The sequence below is a fragment of the Platalea leucorodia genome, assembly GCF_965183815.1.
Source record: "Platalea leucorodia genome assembly, chromosome: 1".
NCBI classification, from domain to species: domain Eukaryota; kingdom Metazoa; phylum Chordata; class Aves; order Pelecaniformes; family Threskiornithidae; genus Platalea; species Platalea leucorodia.
Genome location: NC_138823.1, coordinates 141,453,575 through 141,470,002, shown reverse-complemented (window position 1 = coordinate 141,470,002; position 16,428 = coordinate 141,453,575). Strand labels below are relative to the sequence as shown.

Below are 16,428 nucleotides of genomic sequence, written 5' to 3'. Positions count from 1 at the left end.
GGGCAAAGCCCATTTATCCCAGCTGAGCTCTGCTGGCCGGGGACACAAGGATAAACTGTCCGCTTTGCCAAATGGGGACACACACACACCTCAGAGACAACAGCATCTCTGCACCCACACTTCCCCAGCTTGGACCTGGTCTCACCTGGCTTGAACAGAAAGGCTGAGAGCTGACCTCCCTCTGGTCTGGGGTGTTTGGAGCTCAGGGTTTTCCAGTATAAGGGCTGCACTGCGTTGGGTAAGGGCGATGGGGCTGCAGCAAGAGCTGTCAGCCAGTGCAGTACCTTTAAATTGGCCATATGTGCACATACATGTTTCTGTCCAACATGTCTTGAATGTCTAAATGTATGTCACATACTCCTCTTCCTCCCCTAGGTGTGGTGCTCGATCGTAAATTCCTCCAGCACAACACATGCTGTCCTGCAGACCACGTAGCAGGTAACATAGCGAGGCCAGCCTCTTGTCTGGTCTTGCACTCTGAAAGAGTTAAAAATCAGTTTGCTTGTTGTCTTCTAGAGACCTTCAGGAGTGTATGTGCCTCCTCTACTGACGAGCAGCTCAAACCATTTTGGCTTTTTTGTCCAAAAAATGGACAATTGTCCAGAATTCACTGGTGCCAATGGGTAGCTTGTCAGAGATTTCAGTGGACGTGGTGCGGGGTCTAAAGATGAATTATTACTAATCTAGTATTTATCATTTACATTGGTTAATATGTTGATCCCACATTATATTACACTTTTTATTGCTTGAAAAAGAAAATAAAGGGTTAGCATGTTAGAAGCACGTTACAGAAGTGAATTACATCAGCAGAAGTTCTCAGACATGCTTATAGACAACCTATTGATCCGTTACCTATATTCTGTATTCTATAGGCATACTCTATAAAAATGAGAACAATTGAATAACTGCTTCTGAATCTATTATTTAAAAAAAAACTTTTGTAAGTGAAAGCTTAACATAATGTACACCAATATACTGCTATTCTGCTAGATATGTTTACATTAAAAAAACCAAGAAACCTTCCAGTGTTAATATACTTTAAAGAAATGGTGAAGAGCATTTATTTTAGCCTTTCATTGCCAACAGCTTTGCTGGAAACTCCCTTCTGTTCCTATGAAATGAAACAACCCCCCTCTGAAAGAGTGTGCTGTTGAGGATAGACCTTCTCCCCCAAAATGCTCGTTTCCTATAGCATGGGTGTGTTCATTCCTGGGAAGAAATGGGAGGATCTGCAGTTCTTCTCTGCTCTGTTTGACTGCAATAGTGCAGATTTAAAGTCAAGACACATCCTCTCCCGTAACACCAGTGCTCACAGGTGGAGAACATTATTCTGCTGTGGAGCAAAGGAGAAGGCAAGGACAACTCTTTGAAGAAGGATGAAAACATCTCTTTCAGTCAGCCCTGAATACTAATCTCTGTAATATCATTTCCAAGGTCTGCCTACATCAATTTATGGTACTCCAGTGAGTAGTTTTGCCATTCTCCAGCTGTTCTGACATGGATGTTGTCATTCAAGAGACAGAAACCTGGGAATATGCAGAAGGTGCTATGATTTTTTTTTTTTTTTCCTCAGGTGAACTGATCATCCAGTGGCCTTGAAAAATCATCAAAAGCTTTTGGAAGTATGACATGCCTCTGAAGCACTGTTCCCATCCTTCAGCTGCAGAAGATATGCTCAGAGCGTGCACAGCCTGGCACCAGCAGCAGGAGTAGGAAGAACAGAGGAACAGGAGGGCAAGGCCACAGAGGCAAAGCTCATGAAGTGATCTGGAGCAGCAGAAGGCTTCTGGGCATCTCCACAAATAACGTGAATAATGAAAACTTAGGAGTGTCCCCAGTCAGAGTTTGAAAATGAACCTTTCTTCATCATGTATTTGTGTAAAACCTGAGGCAATGTCGATTAGAAACAAGGGAGAGTTGTCCCGTGAGTTCAGAGGGTTTTATAACAGGCCCTAACTAAGCACAAACAAGTGCTTCTGTGTCAACACAAACTAAGTTTTATGCCTGAGCAAACAGCTTCCTATGGTCTGTGAAGCAACGACACATACCTGTTAATATCCTGAGTGGTATAAACCATCTGATCCACCCCTGCACGAAGGTTGAATTCCTCCAGTAATACCCTTTGGAAGCAGGGGAGTGACTCTGGGTCGCCAATACCCTTTGCAATGCATGTTACTCGTTGTGCTGCATGCCACAGCGGTTGGAGGAAAGGACAGGTATCCCTGCCAGGTATTCCACCCTGTTTCCCAGTTAATTTGTTAAAAATCAACCAGGAGTGTTGGGGACAGTAAAGCTGCTAGAAAAGAGAAAGCCACAAGCAGAAACACTTAGAAAAGAGCTTTTAATACATCTGGTTTCTTGGTATGCCTCATATATCAGCATCAGTTACAGTTAGCTCCTAATCTTCTGTAAAAGGTCTGCTCAGTTAGCAAGTTAAGTGGTATTTGGGTGTCCCAGGAGGAGTAAGTGTGGCTCAGACAGAGCTCTCAGGTGCTTGCGCTGCTGCACTGCGGGGTATGGAGCCCCGAGTGACGAGCCTCATGTCTTTTCCTGCAGTCGTGTGGCACCGTGGCCGGCCCTAAACCCGGACAGACCTGCATTGCTGGTAAATGCAGCCAGTGGTGACGAGCTGCGCAGAGGCAGCTCCACACTGACACAGCTTGTGCCGGCAGCCAGTGGGGTTCCTCTGCAATAATCCCACTAGCATTTGCTGCAGGAGAAATATTGTCTGGGATTTTCCATTATCTATCCACCCTGGCCAGCAATGACACAGCAGTGACGTTGTTTTGAGCTCTGTATTTCCAGCCTCCCGCTACCACCCAGAATTAGTAAGGGGACTTGCGTCATTTACCTAAACATAAACGTTCACTGAAAGGGGACTTGAGTCATTTACCTAAACATACACGTTCACTGAAAATTGAGAAAGCCAAGAGCGTCCATACAAGGTATTTGCATGGGACTGGCAGACGTGACAAAGGACCTGTGGAAGATGTCTGTTCTGCTGGAGTGGCAGATGAGAGACAGGCAGAATACTCCAGGGTTCCTCATATAGCATCAGGTGTCTATTTTTAGGCAACTGAATTAGCTGGGAGTCAGCTCACAGCTGAAACCATCTAAATGCAGGTACCTACCCATGCCCCAGGTGTCTAGGGTCCCATTGCAGTTAGTTGAACTCCGCCATTGAAGACAGGAGAGCTATTCAGCTGGCCACGTGTAGGTGTCTGCTTCAGGAGGAGCTGATAGCTTTCTGGGGTCCTCTGGATATATCGACTTTGGTCACTAGAGAGCAAGCTCAGATATCCAACTAGCACATTGGCACATACATAGACATGTACGTAGTGTCGTTATAAGGTGTTGTACTTGGTGTGCTGAATCCCACGTCAAGGTTCTTGGTTTTTAGGCCCAGTCCCCTAAGGCAACATAGTACAGAAAGCCCAACCTATAAACAACGACAGAAACAATTATATTTTTTTACTTGCTTTTCTTACTTGCCTTCCAGACAGGGCATATCTGGATGTATTGTATTAACGTAACTTAAAGTGTGGCTGTCCTAAACTAGAAACTCTCTGTCACCTTCCAGGAGGATGCTTTGCAGCCCCAAACGGTGGGAATGGTGGTCACTCCTCTCGCTGTGTTTGCTGGCATCGCAGGTCTGTCTGGGTTTTCAGAACATGACTCCAGGAAGGTGGCGCGAGCCTTGTTCCTCGAGGCTCTCCCCCTCACACAGCAGGAGATCAGGTAGACCCTTTCTTTTCTTGCCTCTTGCTGCTAGGAACAGCAAAGCAAGGGGGTGACACAGGAAAATCTGCGCTAATTCTATGTTGGCCATTTTGTTGCACTGTTTTGGTTTTCTTTCATAGCTGCAGCAGGAATATAGAAGAGAGCTGGTGAGGAGCAGCTCCTGATAGCCTATACATGTTTTTCTACTTATATAAAAGATTACCTTATTAAGAGGCCTCAGAATATTCTCAGGGTTGTGTTCTAGCCTCTTGCTGTGCCATCCACCATTCTAGACGGCAGGGAAGAATTCAGACTGCCCACAGGGATTTTCTGCCCTTTCCTCCCTATGAAGCGAGTGAAGAGCTGTAGGGCCGAGTGAGACTGCCCACCGGGGTGTCCTGCTTTCTCTTTGCTGACTGCAAGGAGGAGCAGCATCTGGCCAGCTACTGAGTCAGTCATTCTGTGTTGAATATGCATGCCAGTACGGACGTGCAAAGCCACCTTAGGGACTGTCATACAGGATTGAGATACAGGCACTTAAAATTGTGTTGCCAGCTTTTAGGGAACGCAAACCCAAAGATGTTAACCCAGAACTGTGCCCCTTTCTCTTCACCATCCTCACCTCTCCAAATTAGCTGAGCTGAGGGATCATAAACTGCCAAGTTCTACCCTCCGTTGGCCAAAACTGCTCAAGACTTTAACGGCAGACAATTCTTGGGGGTTATAACCTCATCCTCTCAAGTCATCATCACTACTGTAAGGGGGGAAAAAAAAAACAATCTATTTTTCCAGTCCAGTAGTGTTTCTTATCAAAGGTAGCTTGTTTTGTAATAATGCTATGGGAAGGACATGATTGCACACTAAGGGCAAAGTCTGGTGGATTTGAAAGCTTGGTTAAGTGATAGGGAAAAGATGATAATGAACAACCGCTTATCAAGGCTCCAGGGAGATTAATCTGGATGTGTGCCCAAGGCACCAGTAACAGAATCAGTGTACATGTTTTAGCTAACGATCTGGAAGAGAAAACATAGGTTGCTTTGGCATGGTTTCTGTTGACATCAAGAACCTGGCTGTGTAAGGTCCTGATCAGGGGGCAAAGGGGGGAAGTGTAACATCTGCTTATCTCCTGTGAAACGAGAACGCCTTTTAGCCGTGAGTAAACTTGCTGATGTCAGTGAACCTCTGACCGCGCTAGAAGCCAGCCAGTCCTGTACCTCCGGTGCTTTGCTGAATCAGGAGCCGGGTGCACGGCCTCTGCCACTCACTGGGTTTGTGCTGGGGAAGGAAAAAAAAAAAACATTTCAACTTCTGGCACCTTCTGGACTGGAGGAGGTCGGCTGGAACTGATGGCCTGTGAGCAGCGTGCTGTGGGGAGACCGCGGTGCCTGCTGGGGCCACGCGCCCTGCCCAGGGCCGCACGGCAAGGCGGGTGCATCCCCGCCACATCCGCGGCATGCCCGGCACTCGGGCGCAGCGTGCGTGCCTCCCGAGCCTGCCGTGGGTGAGGCGTGGAGTGCGTGAGTACGGATTTCTGCCTGGAAAAACCTCAAAGTCTCCAGGGACTGCAAGACAGTAAAGGTGGATGGGGAAAACACAGTGGGTGGTTTTGTTGGTGGTTTTGTTTTGTTTTCTGTCGTGGCTTAGTGAAGTCCCTGGTGTGCTTTTAGTTCTGTGTTGTTTCTCCCAAGACACCTGACATACTGATATATGTCAGAGTGGTACACTTCTGTAATTGCAAAATGCTTAAAGTTAACACCACCTGATCTGCTTCACTGGCCTTACAGGTGAAAAAACATTGTTAAGAAGGTGAGAAAACATTGTTAAGAAAGGGAAACTCAGCACACAAGGCTGTCACTTGTAGATGGGTCTGGCTGTTTTTCACCTCTCATTTTTCAGGTGAAGTACCTACAGAAATTTTTACAGTTACTCTATCTCCTTAAAATTAAGGGAGATGCAAGACATTCCCAGGCAAACACGAGTCTGCTAAAGCACCAGTTGTGCAGGAGTGTTTTATCAGGGCGGTCTGGTCTGTCTGGTAGCTACTGTTCCCTAACAAACCAGCTATTAAAAGCCAGTTGTCCCATTGCTTCAAAGCTGGAAAGAGGCTTTCCTTTAGCCTGTGGAAAAAGTTATTTGTTATAGACTTGATGATGGATGTCTTTTTTTGTGTAAAACTTACACTGATGGTGAATTTTCACGCTTTACAGCTGAACAAAAAAATAGATATTTTAGAGGGTAGAATGTGCACTGACGAAGGACTCTCAATTCTCATCTCTGAAGATGGATGCTACCCTAATTAGAGAGAATGAGTGAGGTGATGCACTGATTTTAGGCACTATGTGAACTCTCAGCAGATGCAACAAGCGTAAGCAGACTGTTCGTTCAGTGTTTCTCTCCCCTGCTACGCCTATTTGACACAGCAGGAAAGTTGCTTTGCTCAACTCCATTTGATAAGACTTAAAATAAAAAAGGCCCTTGCTTGCACTAGACTTCTTAGAAGAAAATAAAGATACTAGACAACCATTTAGAAGATTTTATTATAAAATTATTTCAACATCTACATCCAAGTAAAAGGCTTAAAACCACAGTTCTACTTTCAGGAATAAAAATTCAGTAAATGCTGAAAAAGGTATTATCTAGGTACCTAGCCCTTAAGTAACTTTTAACGCTACAAATTCCCCGTGGGTTCCTTGAGTGGCACACACCTCTGTCTGCACCGTGAACGTGTCCTGCAGCTTCTCTCTGCAAGCAAGATTACAGATGTGTTTACAGCACCCGTGTGCATCAGCTGCCGTCAGAGAGAAGTTGCAGCTCCTACCTGGAGTAACTGCAGCTATGTTACAGATGTACATGAGATCGTAACTCATGTTCAGACATTACTGGGTGCAGACAGAGAGGTATAATTTGTGTTACTTGACAACAATGACTACCTAGGTATGTTTTTGTGACCTTGTATTCAATACAAAATCAACAAATATTCAAGTATATTATGGCAGTGAAGGCAGCTTTTTCACACCTGTATATTCTAGACAAGGACATTTTATTTTTATTATCCATTTCATTCACTGAGCTGAGCTCAGATACATGATCTGGTGACCTTTGGTGACTGCAGCTTATTCACTGGGATAAAAACAGCCTTGATGCAGTACTGAAGTCATTATGCTTGGTAGTTATCACCAATACTGCTAACTTTAGTTTTTAAAAGAAGTGAAGCATATCAGAATACGATTTTGGTTTTGATTGAGAAATCTGTCCCAACAGGACTTCTAGAACACAAAGGTAGTTCCAGCTTTCTCTGGTTCCTATTAAAAAAAAACCCCAAACTTGATATTCACAGTAGAGTATGGAGTGGCTTTCTGTCCAAGAAATACAAATCTGTTTTAGAAAACTGTCATACGACTGAGCAGGATGCTTTACATATTGTATTTGCAACTTCTTGCAAAGGATCATATACACTTAAGATAATATGCTAATTAGTAAAAAAAAAAATATTCAAGTCATATTATACAGCCCAGATGAACTTTGACTGGCCAGTTTGGCAATGTCCAATAGTTTAACTTCTATTCTGTTGTTAAGTTTACCTTGCTTACAAGGGGGAAAATGCACAAAGATGATGGGAAAGGAAGAAGCTTATAGAGAATGGAATATTTTCCCAACAGCTCTCTCCCACTGGCACTGTTCCTGTGACAATTCCCCATTATTTTGCTGTTCATAGAAGTTATTCTACAGTTTTCAGTGCTGTTCATATTTTGAAACTTCTCATTTCCTAAGCCCTTTCCGTTGCAATGAACAGTTCTTCGAATAAAATTCTAGTTCCAACAGCACTCTTCCTGAAAACCTTTCAAACAGACCTTCGGTGCTCATCACAGCTTTCAAGGTGTGAATCCCCATGCACCTCTTTGAGCTAGTGTGGTCCAATACAAATTTGACAAAGAAAGATGACAGGCAGATTTTGGTTCAGTGTACTGAGCCACTAATCTTCTAACAGCATGACAAAAAGGAACCACAAGACCATGTTTGAAACATGCTGCTGTTTCCCACATCATGCTTACATAATACACATCACTGAAACCTTTCCATTCAACTTGCATTTCTGACTTCAGTTCCTGGAAAATCCCAACCTACCTACTTGGCACATGCTTTCTGGAGTGCCGGGAAGTAGGCTAGATGTAGCCTAACCTTACAGCTGCTATAACCAAGTAGCTTTCCATTTCTTTCCAGTAGCTTTCTAAAATATCCCGATTTCCTTCTCAGTTACCTTATGCATAGGAGCCTTACTTGGCTAGTTTTTCCATGAACAGCTTAACATAAAAAAATCTAGCAATGTAACCCACAGAGCAAGGCATCACATAAGAATTATTACTGGAATACAGTTTTTTTGAAACGGGACTTCCTTATATATAGAAAACAGTTTCTCCCTACCTCCCAGGGCTCCCTCCCTCCCAGTCAGGCTGTATTTGAATGCTGTTTGTATCTTGCTACAAGACTGCCCATTAAGTGGATCTTTTCCAAATGTTATAAATACAGCTTTAAAGTACAGGTGTTGTCTATCTACCTGAGAAGTTCTGTAATAAGATGAACTGCTGATAACTATTCTAGGAGAAAAATATACACCAGCGTAACTGACATTTGTCGGTATTCAGAATTAAAGCATTAAACAGGCCTCAAAAAATTGCACACCTCTACCACATCAAGTCTTGATCACAAGAAAAAACCCTCTGTTTTTCCTCTATACACATCTCTTCTTTAAAGACATATGTGCTACTATTTTCCTCATCCTGAAGTCCACAGCAAGATTTCACATTCAGTGCATACAGCCTAGGCTGTCACATCCTTATCTTCCTTCTCTTCTGCCAGTCCTGAAGCTGAAGAATTTGCTTGTTTGGAGGTAGATGAATACTTCCAAACGCTAGTCTTTTTTGAGAAGCCAGCTTGATCCCCTTGGGTGCCTGGATACCTACTTCTCTTCAGAGAGCTGCACTCTGCTTTGATACATTCTTTGGGCTATTACTTGGGATGCACCAGTCATCCGCCTCTGAGGTAGCCTGGTAATGCTTGGAAGCCGATTTGTTAAAAACTGGGAGTTTTTCTACTGATTCTGTTGATAGGGCCTAAAAAAAAAAAAACAAAAAACCACACAAGAAGAAAAAAGTTACTTGGTTTCTACGTCTCAATAATGCCACTTTGCAAAAACTCATGCAGTATGTTTCAAATGTCCAATTCTAGGTACCAGTTAGAAATCTTACTGGCATTTCTTAATAAAAATGAGAGCTTTTCTACTCATGAGCAGTGAATTTGTTTATCTTAAAATGATACTGAGTAGTTACCTCACTGCATTAATGGTAGTTATCAACACTATCTTTTATTCAACCAAATCAAAATACATACCTTCAAGTAGATAATAGCATCTGTTCCATAACCACATATGGAGTAGAGATTTAGATCTCCTTGAAAGTACTTAGCGTACAGCCGAGAAATTGGCAAGCCATACCCAAAGCCAGCCTAAAAATAAAGTACAAGACAAAATTAATTTATTTTTTTACTAGCTCTTATGACTTAAAATTAAAGAGCTGGAAAGTGTTTAGAGATTTTAAACTCTTAGAAAGTCCTTTGCCCTTACTCATCTCTTAAAAGAAAATGGAAATCTCTCATCAGTTTCATACAGAATGTTGAAACTGACCATTAAAAAACCAAAACCACAAGAAAGAAAAAAAACAAATCTCCATGGAAGAGGGAGGGTTTACATGCACATGTTACTTTTACACATTACATTTCTGTATTTTCCCTGCTTTTTTTTTGGACAGCTTGATTAATAAAAGGAGTTTGCTACTGGTAGATAAACAACCATAGTCTAAGCCTATTCCAGTTGTGCTTGCCTCCATAAAGAGAGCATGATCTATAATAAGTTTGAGGACTGAGCGGGAGTGAAGACCAAGTAAATTACTGTCTTTGGAGTATAAGAAAAAAACCAGGGTTAGATTCAGATTGGAATGTTCTTCTTCATTTATACCTTTGAAAGCATATTTTTGTCCACTAAGCTAGATATTAAAAATCTGATTCAGAAAGTGTTAATTTATATTTATGAGGCTTAATCTTTGCATACCCCACAAAGCAGTAGGGTGGACATAGCATTTCATAATTTATTAACCTCCCAATCTGTCCAACACTTATAGCAACCTTATTAGTAACATGAATATTGAAAATATCTTACAAGAGGGGTATTTCGACCACCATCCATACTTGGCCTTGGTGCTGTGGAATACATGTAGCTAAACAGCTGCTCAATTTTCCTTACTGGAACACCACCTCCTCTGTCTGAGATCTGATTTAAGAGAGAATAAAGTTAACTACAATCATGTACTAAGAATGGGATTTAAAATGCTGTTAGTTGAACAATCCCTTCTAACAGTAATACACCCAAACATTTGTTTCGCAGCATGTTATTTTTCAGTTAATAATTGTGCTAAATGGAGGCTATCAAGAAAAGGCCCATGCATAGTATCTTTGATCTGTTGTCAGAGGCTGCAAGTTCTTCTAATAGAATTTGCTGCAGCATATGCAATCATAAAGGTTACATTAAGCCCATACTGTAGTAGGCCAACAAAATACCTTAATTGCCAGGTCTTCTTTTCCTAGAACAACTGTCACTTCAATTGGAGAAAGGGAAGGACTGTTTTCTTGGAATTCAACAGTTGCCCTCATCGAATTCTGTGGAAATGAAGATCACCATTATCATGAAGTGTTGGATCTATTGCACTTAAAATCATACCCCTGTTATGCAGAGGCTGAGCACAGTTACCCTCCATTCCTACCAGTGTCTAGCTTCCAAGGAACACACTTAATTTAGTGTAGCAGGAGCAGAGGAGGTCTCACACCTAGAAGTGACTAAGCATAGCCAAGACTCTTCTATGCTTGAAAGACTACACTGTTCTTGCCCAACATTTAACTCGGCCAATGTAAATTAAATAACCTAACTCCCTTAAGAGCCACCAGGTTTCTGCAGAAGAGCAGAGTTCAGCAATTGCTGCAGGCTGCCAGAATTCTGCACCCCACGTTGGCAGCACATTAGTTGGGTCCCATTCACTACTTCAAGACATATCACCCACTCCACAGAAAAGGCACCAGGGCAAACCTGCACTACAGGTGTAATCCCTAAAAGTAGGCGGCTAGCGGTGGTGACAACCCCGTGTCCCACTTTTACTCTCTCTCTCCCTTGCCCTGTCCCATTTACCACCACACGGAAGTGTCCAAACACTCTACTACAAACTGCAATCATTCCTTTCCCAACTGCCAAAGCCATTTTCCCAAATAAGAAAATTTTAGACATCTCACTGCCCTATGCAAAGCTTAACTTCATTCAGACCTAGCTAGACGTTTTAAATATTGACACTCCAGCTCAGACTACTAAGGAAAGAAACAGCTTATACTGACGTACCTTAATGAGCTCAAAAAGCATGTGAAAAAGATGAGATGGAACGTATACGATGTTAATTGGCTCTCCTGGAAATTTTCCTAGAGGAAGGAAAGAGACAGACAAGATTTAAAAGGGTGATGGAATTTTTCTGTATTGTATCCAAATTTTGCAATAAACAAGTTGCATGCCAGAACAAACAAGAAAATAAGTCAAGTCTCAGTTTTGTTTTTTCCCCCCGAAATGAGCAATCAACTTTATGCACTCATAACAGTGTTTAGATTGTAATTACCACTTGCTTAATAACAGTTTATTTGCAAATAAACTGAAAAAAACCCAAGTATTAATTCCATTTTATAAGTAAGTAAAGGATTTTAGAGGTTCAGCAGATTGCCTGAGATCAGACCCATGCAGGTAGCTTGGGCCAGAACCAGTGTTTCTCAGTCAGCCCCACTTCCTCACCCCAGGTACAGAGCTCTGCTCTAGCAACTTATCATGTTACTTTAAGTACAAGTTAGTCTTACTTCTCTCAAATTCATAAATACTACCTCAAGAAATCTAGTGGTTAAGATACAATGACATTTGAGTTCTAACACAGGAGATTAAATGAGGTGCTCATAACTTCCTTATGAAGAGGAACTAGCCCAAGACAGATCAACTGGTATGTACCATTACGGCTATAGAAATGGGAGCCTTTTGGTTCAGTAATAGCAGCAGTTTGGCTACCGACTGGAAGACAAACATAAAAGCTCTCTTCTTACCATTCACTTGATTCAGTTTCAGTTCTGGAGATGTTAAGTAATACTGGTCACACAACATCTTGGCACTTTCAAAAGCATCTGAAATATTTATTTAAATAAAATATGTGAAATGTAATGTCAAATACTGTAGAAATTCATTCTAGTGCAGTTAAAAAAATCATACTTTGCCATGCATCAGCTGCTAAGGTGTTACAGACTCTAAGCCTGTGTTTCAAAGGAATGATAACATTGCACCCACTGTGTGCATTAAAAACTGAGAATAAATGGGCAATTACAGCAGTAGGGGTAAATCTTCAGTACAATTTGATAATTCTGTAAAACAGATGCATCTGTTATCTACCAGTAGGTAAGGCCAATCTCAACACCACAGACAACTTTAATTCCTACCTCATCTGTCACTTGCTAGGCCTTATTCCAACACATTTTTTTACTGCTACTTTGTATTTTAAATTCTGTCCTATAAAAGCTCATGTTCTGACACTGCTTTCAGCTATTTCAATAAAAAACAGTCAGCATCCTATACAACACATGTTGGTTACCCAGATTGCTTGCAATCAGATATAAATACTGATCATGAAGAGAAACACTAAGGATGTGAGAATACATACCATTCACCACTTCAACAACATCACAGCAAGGATCAATACTTCCAATGTGCCTTGGGTGCCCTGAGCCAGATTTACCATCAAAAAGAAGGGCTGTTTGAGACAAAAACAATACTATATTTAATCCCAAATACTATATTATAAAAAGCCTTAGATATAGAATAATACAGTGTGATCACAGCATATAGTCACATAAAATACTGAGTGTTTTTTATGTCTTTTGCAAGTTAAAAATGCTATCTACTGGCAGCAAACTATGTTGGCTTTCCTGTAGTTCAGTATCTAAAGGCTTTTCAGATGTAAGGAATGAGATCCCTACATACTCCACACAAGACTCATTACAATTAGTCTGTAGTCTAGAAAACAGGTTTTCCCATTACTTTCCTAAGTAAGTCATACATTCAGTTTCTAACTTTTCACTGTCACACAAAATCATCTGAGGCAGATCTCCAACACGTTTAAGGAATGTTTACATCAACATGTTTCTCATTAGGTTAAAGTTTTTCCTTAGGTAAAAATTTCTACTTACTGTGTTGGTTCATTAGCATCCGTGTGGAAATACGGCTCATGTAAAAGCGATCCAAAAAATATTGAATGTTTTGATTGGTGACAGGATCTACTTTAAAAGTGTCTTTGTACTCAATTACTCCTTCTGCCATTGTAGGAACCACATCATGATGTCTGTTTCGGACTCTAATTAATGTATCTATAAAGCTAGGTCAAAAAGAGATCTTTTTAGAACATTATTCTAAGACTACATGGAGGCAAGCTTTGTACAATGTCATCATCTAATCCATCAGCAGCACAGATAAGTGCATCAACAATCTAAATATTAATAATACAGTCTTAATAATACAGTCTATTTTTTCATTCCTTTAAAAGTAATTCCTCACTGACCTAAACCAGAAGAGTTTGATATTTTTAATACAAAAGGTTAAATCATCAGCCATGTCAAATTCACTGCCTGTTTACTCATTCGTCGTAGTTTGAGCAGAGGAGAATGTGAGGAAGGGAAAAAGACCCTTAGCTGATATCTTGGAAAGAAGCGGGGATGTGACATCACAGATAATTTTTGTTGATATTTCTCTGTCATGACAATTCAAGGGGCAGCATGCCCTTGAAACCGAGCTGCAATGGGTCATATTTACTTGCAATATTGCTAAAAATGATCAGAGATTTAAACCAGCTTGTTCTATGCAGAGCACTTCATGCTAGATTATCAAATTCAGTTCATGACAGCTGTCATTCTAAACTGACTACATTGTGAAAAGTGGAATGTGAGATCAGAAGTTCAAAGAAACAAATGAGAAGCTTACTCAGATAAGACTTTTTGGTCATTTGGGCTTTTCTGATGGAACTCAACCAGCTCCATTAGGCTTTGGATGTACCTATTGAAAAAGAACACAGGAAATATATACTATTCATTTGATTTTTATTAGTCTAGGAACAGAAAAAATACTTTGTCTTGTCCAAATCATTACTCTTAACAAGTCAGCTAGAAGTTTGAAGTATCGTTGAAGTATCAAAGTTCCATCCAAGTATGGAATCACAGATGGACACCTCTTGACTGTCCGAACCCTAGAAGTTTTAAAAGTCTTTTCTTGTGCCTGCCACCCAGAAAGGCATCTAAACCCTCACTTTAGGTAGGTAGGATCCCCTTACAACTCTTGAGAAGAGAGGTGTTTCAAAAGAAGATCCAAATGACAGTACTGCTCAGGAAGCCATCTGAGCAAAATTTTTCCAAATCTGATCAGCTTTGGCACAAGCTAAGTACTTGAGCCTCTTGTGCTAACATCTGACAACCTTGACGCATATTGCAAAGGCACAACTGTTTGCTAGATTAAGAACAGTTTCTGGATCTCACTCTAATACTTTTGCCCTTTATGTCGGTCATCCTTGCAAATGCTGCAATGGTGCTAGTAAAGCACCATTAAGGTGCTTAAACCACAAAAGGTTAAATCAGATTCAACCACTGCGTCAACTGCAGAGATTATGTTAACTGAATTCCAAACACTCGCTGCACAGGCCAAGGCAATACGCTATGGAATGGAAACTGTTAGTAATTCCACCAGTGAGAGACCCAAACAAGCATACAGTCTGTTTTCCCATTTTTGTGTAGCTCTGAGGGTCTGTAATGCCACGTGAAAACAGAACACGTTTTCTTCTCTCCCTTCTTAAAGGATAAGAAGTGAGATTTGCTCTACCAGCTATTTCAAACTGTTAGTTTAAAAAAAATACTATTTTAAAAAAACCAATACAACCATGTTGTTTGTCAATTTAATTTTAGTATGCTAGAAAAGGACAGTGTGTAACATCCCACAATTCAGCTTTGATGAAGGACCTGCATTTCTAGTGTATTTTGTTATTGTCTTCTACTATTCAAAAAAGTCTATTATAACCAAGTTGTCAAAGCTGTGTTATTTTACAGGCTGAAATCAAGTGGCTCTTACTTACCAGCTTTTTACTAATTGTACTGATGGAGTGCCTAGTAATTTATCAGGAAGAAGCTCAATTTCTCTCAGTATGTTTGCAAACCTCACAGGAAGTTCTTGTCGCAAAAATGCAAAAGAAGTTCTCTCACATCCATTAGTTGAGCCTACGAATAAATCCAAAACAAAAATCTTGTTTAGGAAGTTTCAAGATACAAGTACAAATTGCAGTCTTGCCACAGACTTCTGTACTATATTCCTTTGCAATCATCATGCTATTACTGGCCAGTTCTCCTAAGTGTACATATGTGTTTGTGCTGAATGTTGTTTACATGACAGCAAAACACAGCATGTTCCTGGGAGGAATACTTGTACATTCCCCGTTCAGACACGGGACTTATTTGTAATCCTCTGGAAGAAGCGCTCCAGCCTTTGCATACACGGGCTTCTTCGGGGTGACGTCTGAAAATGTCATGTGCGCACAGACTTCACAGCTGCCAACGCGGTAATCGGATCTGGGTACAGTTTGTTCACTCCGTCGGGACAAGACTAACGACTCCTCCCCGATAGCGTGTACCGCAGATCACGAAAACACCCATTAGCTGACTTAACTCTTAGCCCGCCCCCATCCCGTTAACGCCACCGAAACGGAGCTGTAGCCGATCTTCAGCTTCCATCGAGGCAGTCACAGCTCACCATCGCCTGGCAACCGCCCGGCGGGTGTGTGAGGCCGGGGGCGCTCGCCCAAGGCGACCTCCCCACCGCCGCCCCCCCCGGGGGCCGCTCCCCTCCCTCGGCGCTGGCGCTGGGCAGCCGGGCCGGGGGGCGCCGGCGCCTTCAGCGCAGGCGGAGCGCGGACCCCTCCCGGCGGGGATCGCCGCCTCCCCCCGCCCCAGCAGCGCCGCGCCCACACCCCCTCCTCCCGCCGCAGACCCCGGCCTCGACCCTCGGCGGCGGACAGCCTCGCCGGCCGGACTGCTCCCCCGCCCCTCCCGCGTCTCACCGAAGTCCAGCAACTGCTTGATGGAGAGCGGGGAGGGAGAGAAGCGGGAGAACTGCTCCACTTCCCGCGGCAACCGGCCGCGGCTGCTGCTGCCGCTGGCCCCTGCCAGGGGGGCGGCGGTGCGCAGGGCGATCCGGGCGGCCTTCATCGCTCCCGGTGGGTGGGTGGGTGGGTCGGTGGGTATCCGTTAGGTGCCGGTGGGGCTCGCGCTGTCCCCTCGCCTGTGGCGGGTGGCTTCACGTGCCGCCTCTATTTACAGTCCCCGGGGGGCGGGGCTCCGGCCGGCCACGCCCCGCCGCCCCTGACGGAACGTTCCCCGCGCGGGGCGGCTCGTGACAGCCGCTGGCGGGGCTCCCCCGGCCCCCCCGCCGCCCCGCTGGCCCTGCGCCGCCTCCCGCGACCTTGTTTACCGGGCAGGGGCTGGGCAATGTCAGCGGCTGGGCGGCCTTGCCAAGGCCCGTTGGCGGCTCGGGGGGACCCGGCCAGCCGGAGGGAGCCG

At 43.1% G+C, this 16,428-nt stretch overlaps 1 protein-coding gene across 1 annotated transcript; it reads right to left on the bottom strand.

Moving 5' to 3' along the window:
- Positions 1-6,239: 6,239 nt before the first annotated feature.
- Positions 6,240-16,077, bottom strand: PDK4 (pyruvate dehydrogenase kinase 4; the record flags this gene model as incomplete). Its single annotated transcript, XM_082319431.1, has 11 exons — positions 6,240-8,831; positions 9,109-9,222; positions 9,932-10,042; positions 10,330-10,428; positions 11,156-11,232; positions 11,893-11,970; positions 12,501-12,590; positions 13,027-13,211; positions 13,814-13,885; positions 14,952-15,093; positions 15,930-16,077. The coding sequence occupies 11 exons, from the start codon at positions 16,075-16,077 to the stop codon at positions 8,688-8,690; spliced, it is 1,260 nt and encodes a 419-aa protein (XP_082175557.1). The 3' UTR covers positions 6,240-8,687.
- Positions 16,078-16,428: the final 351 nt, after the last annotated feature.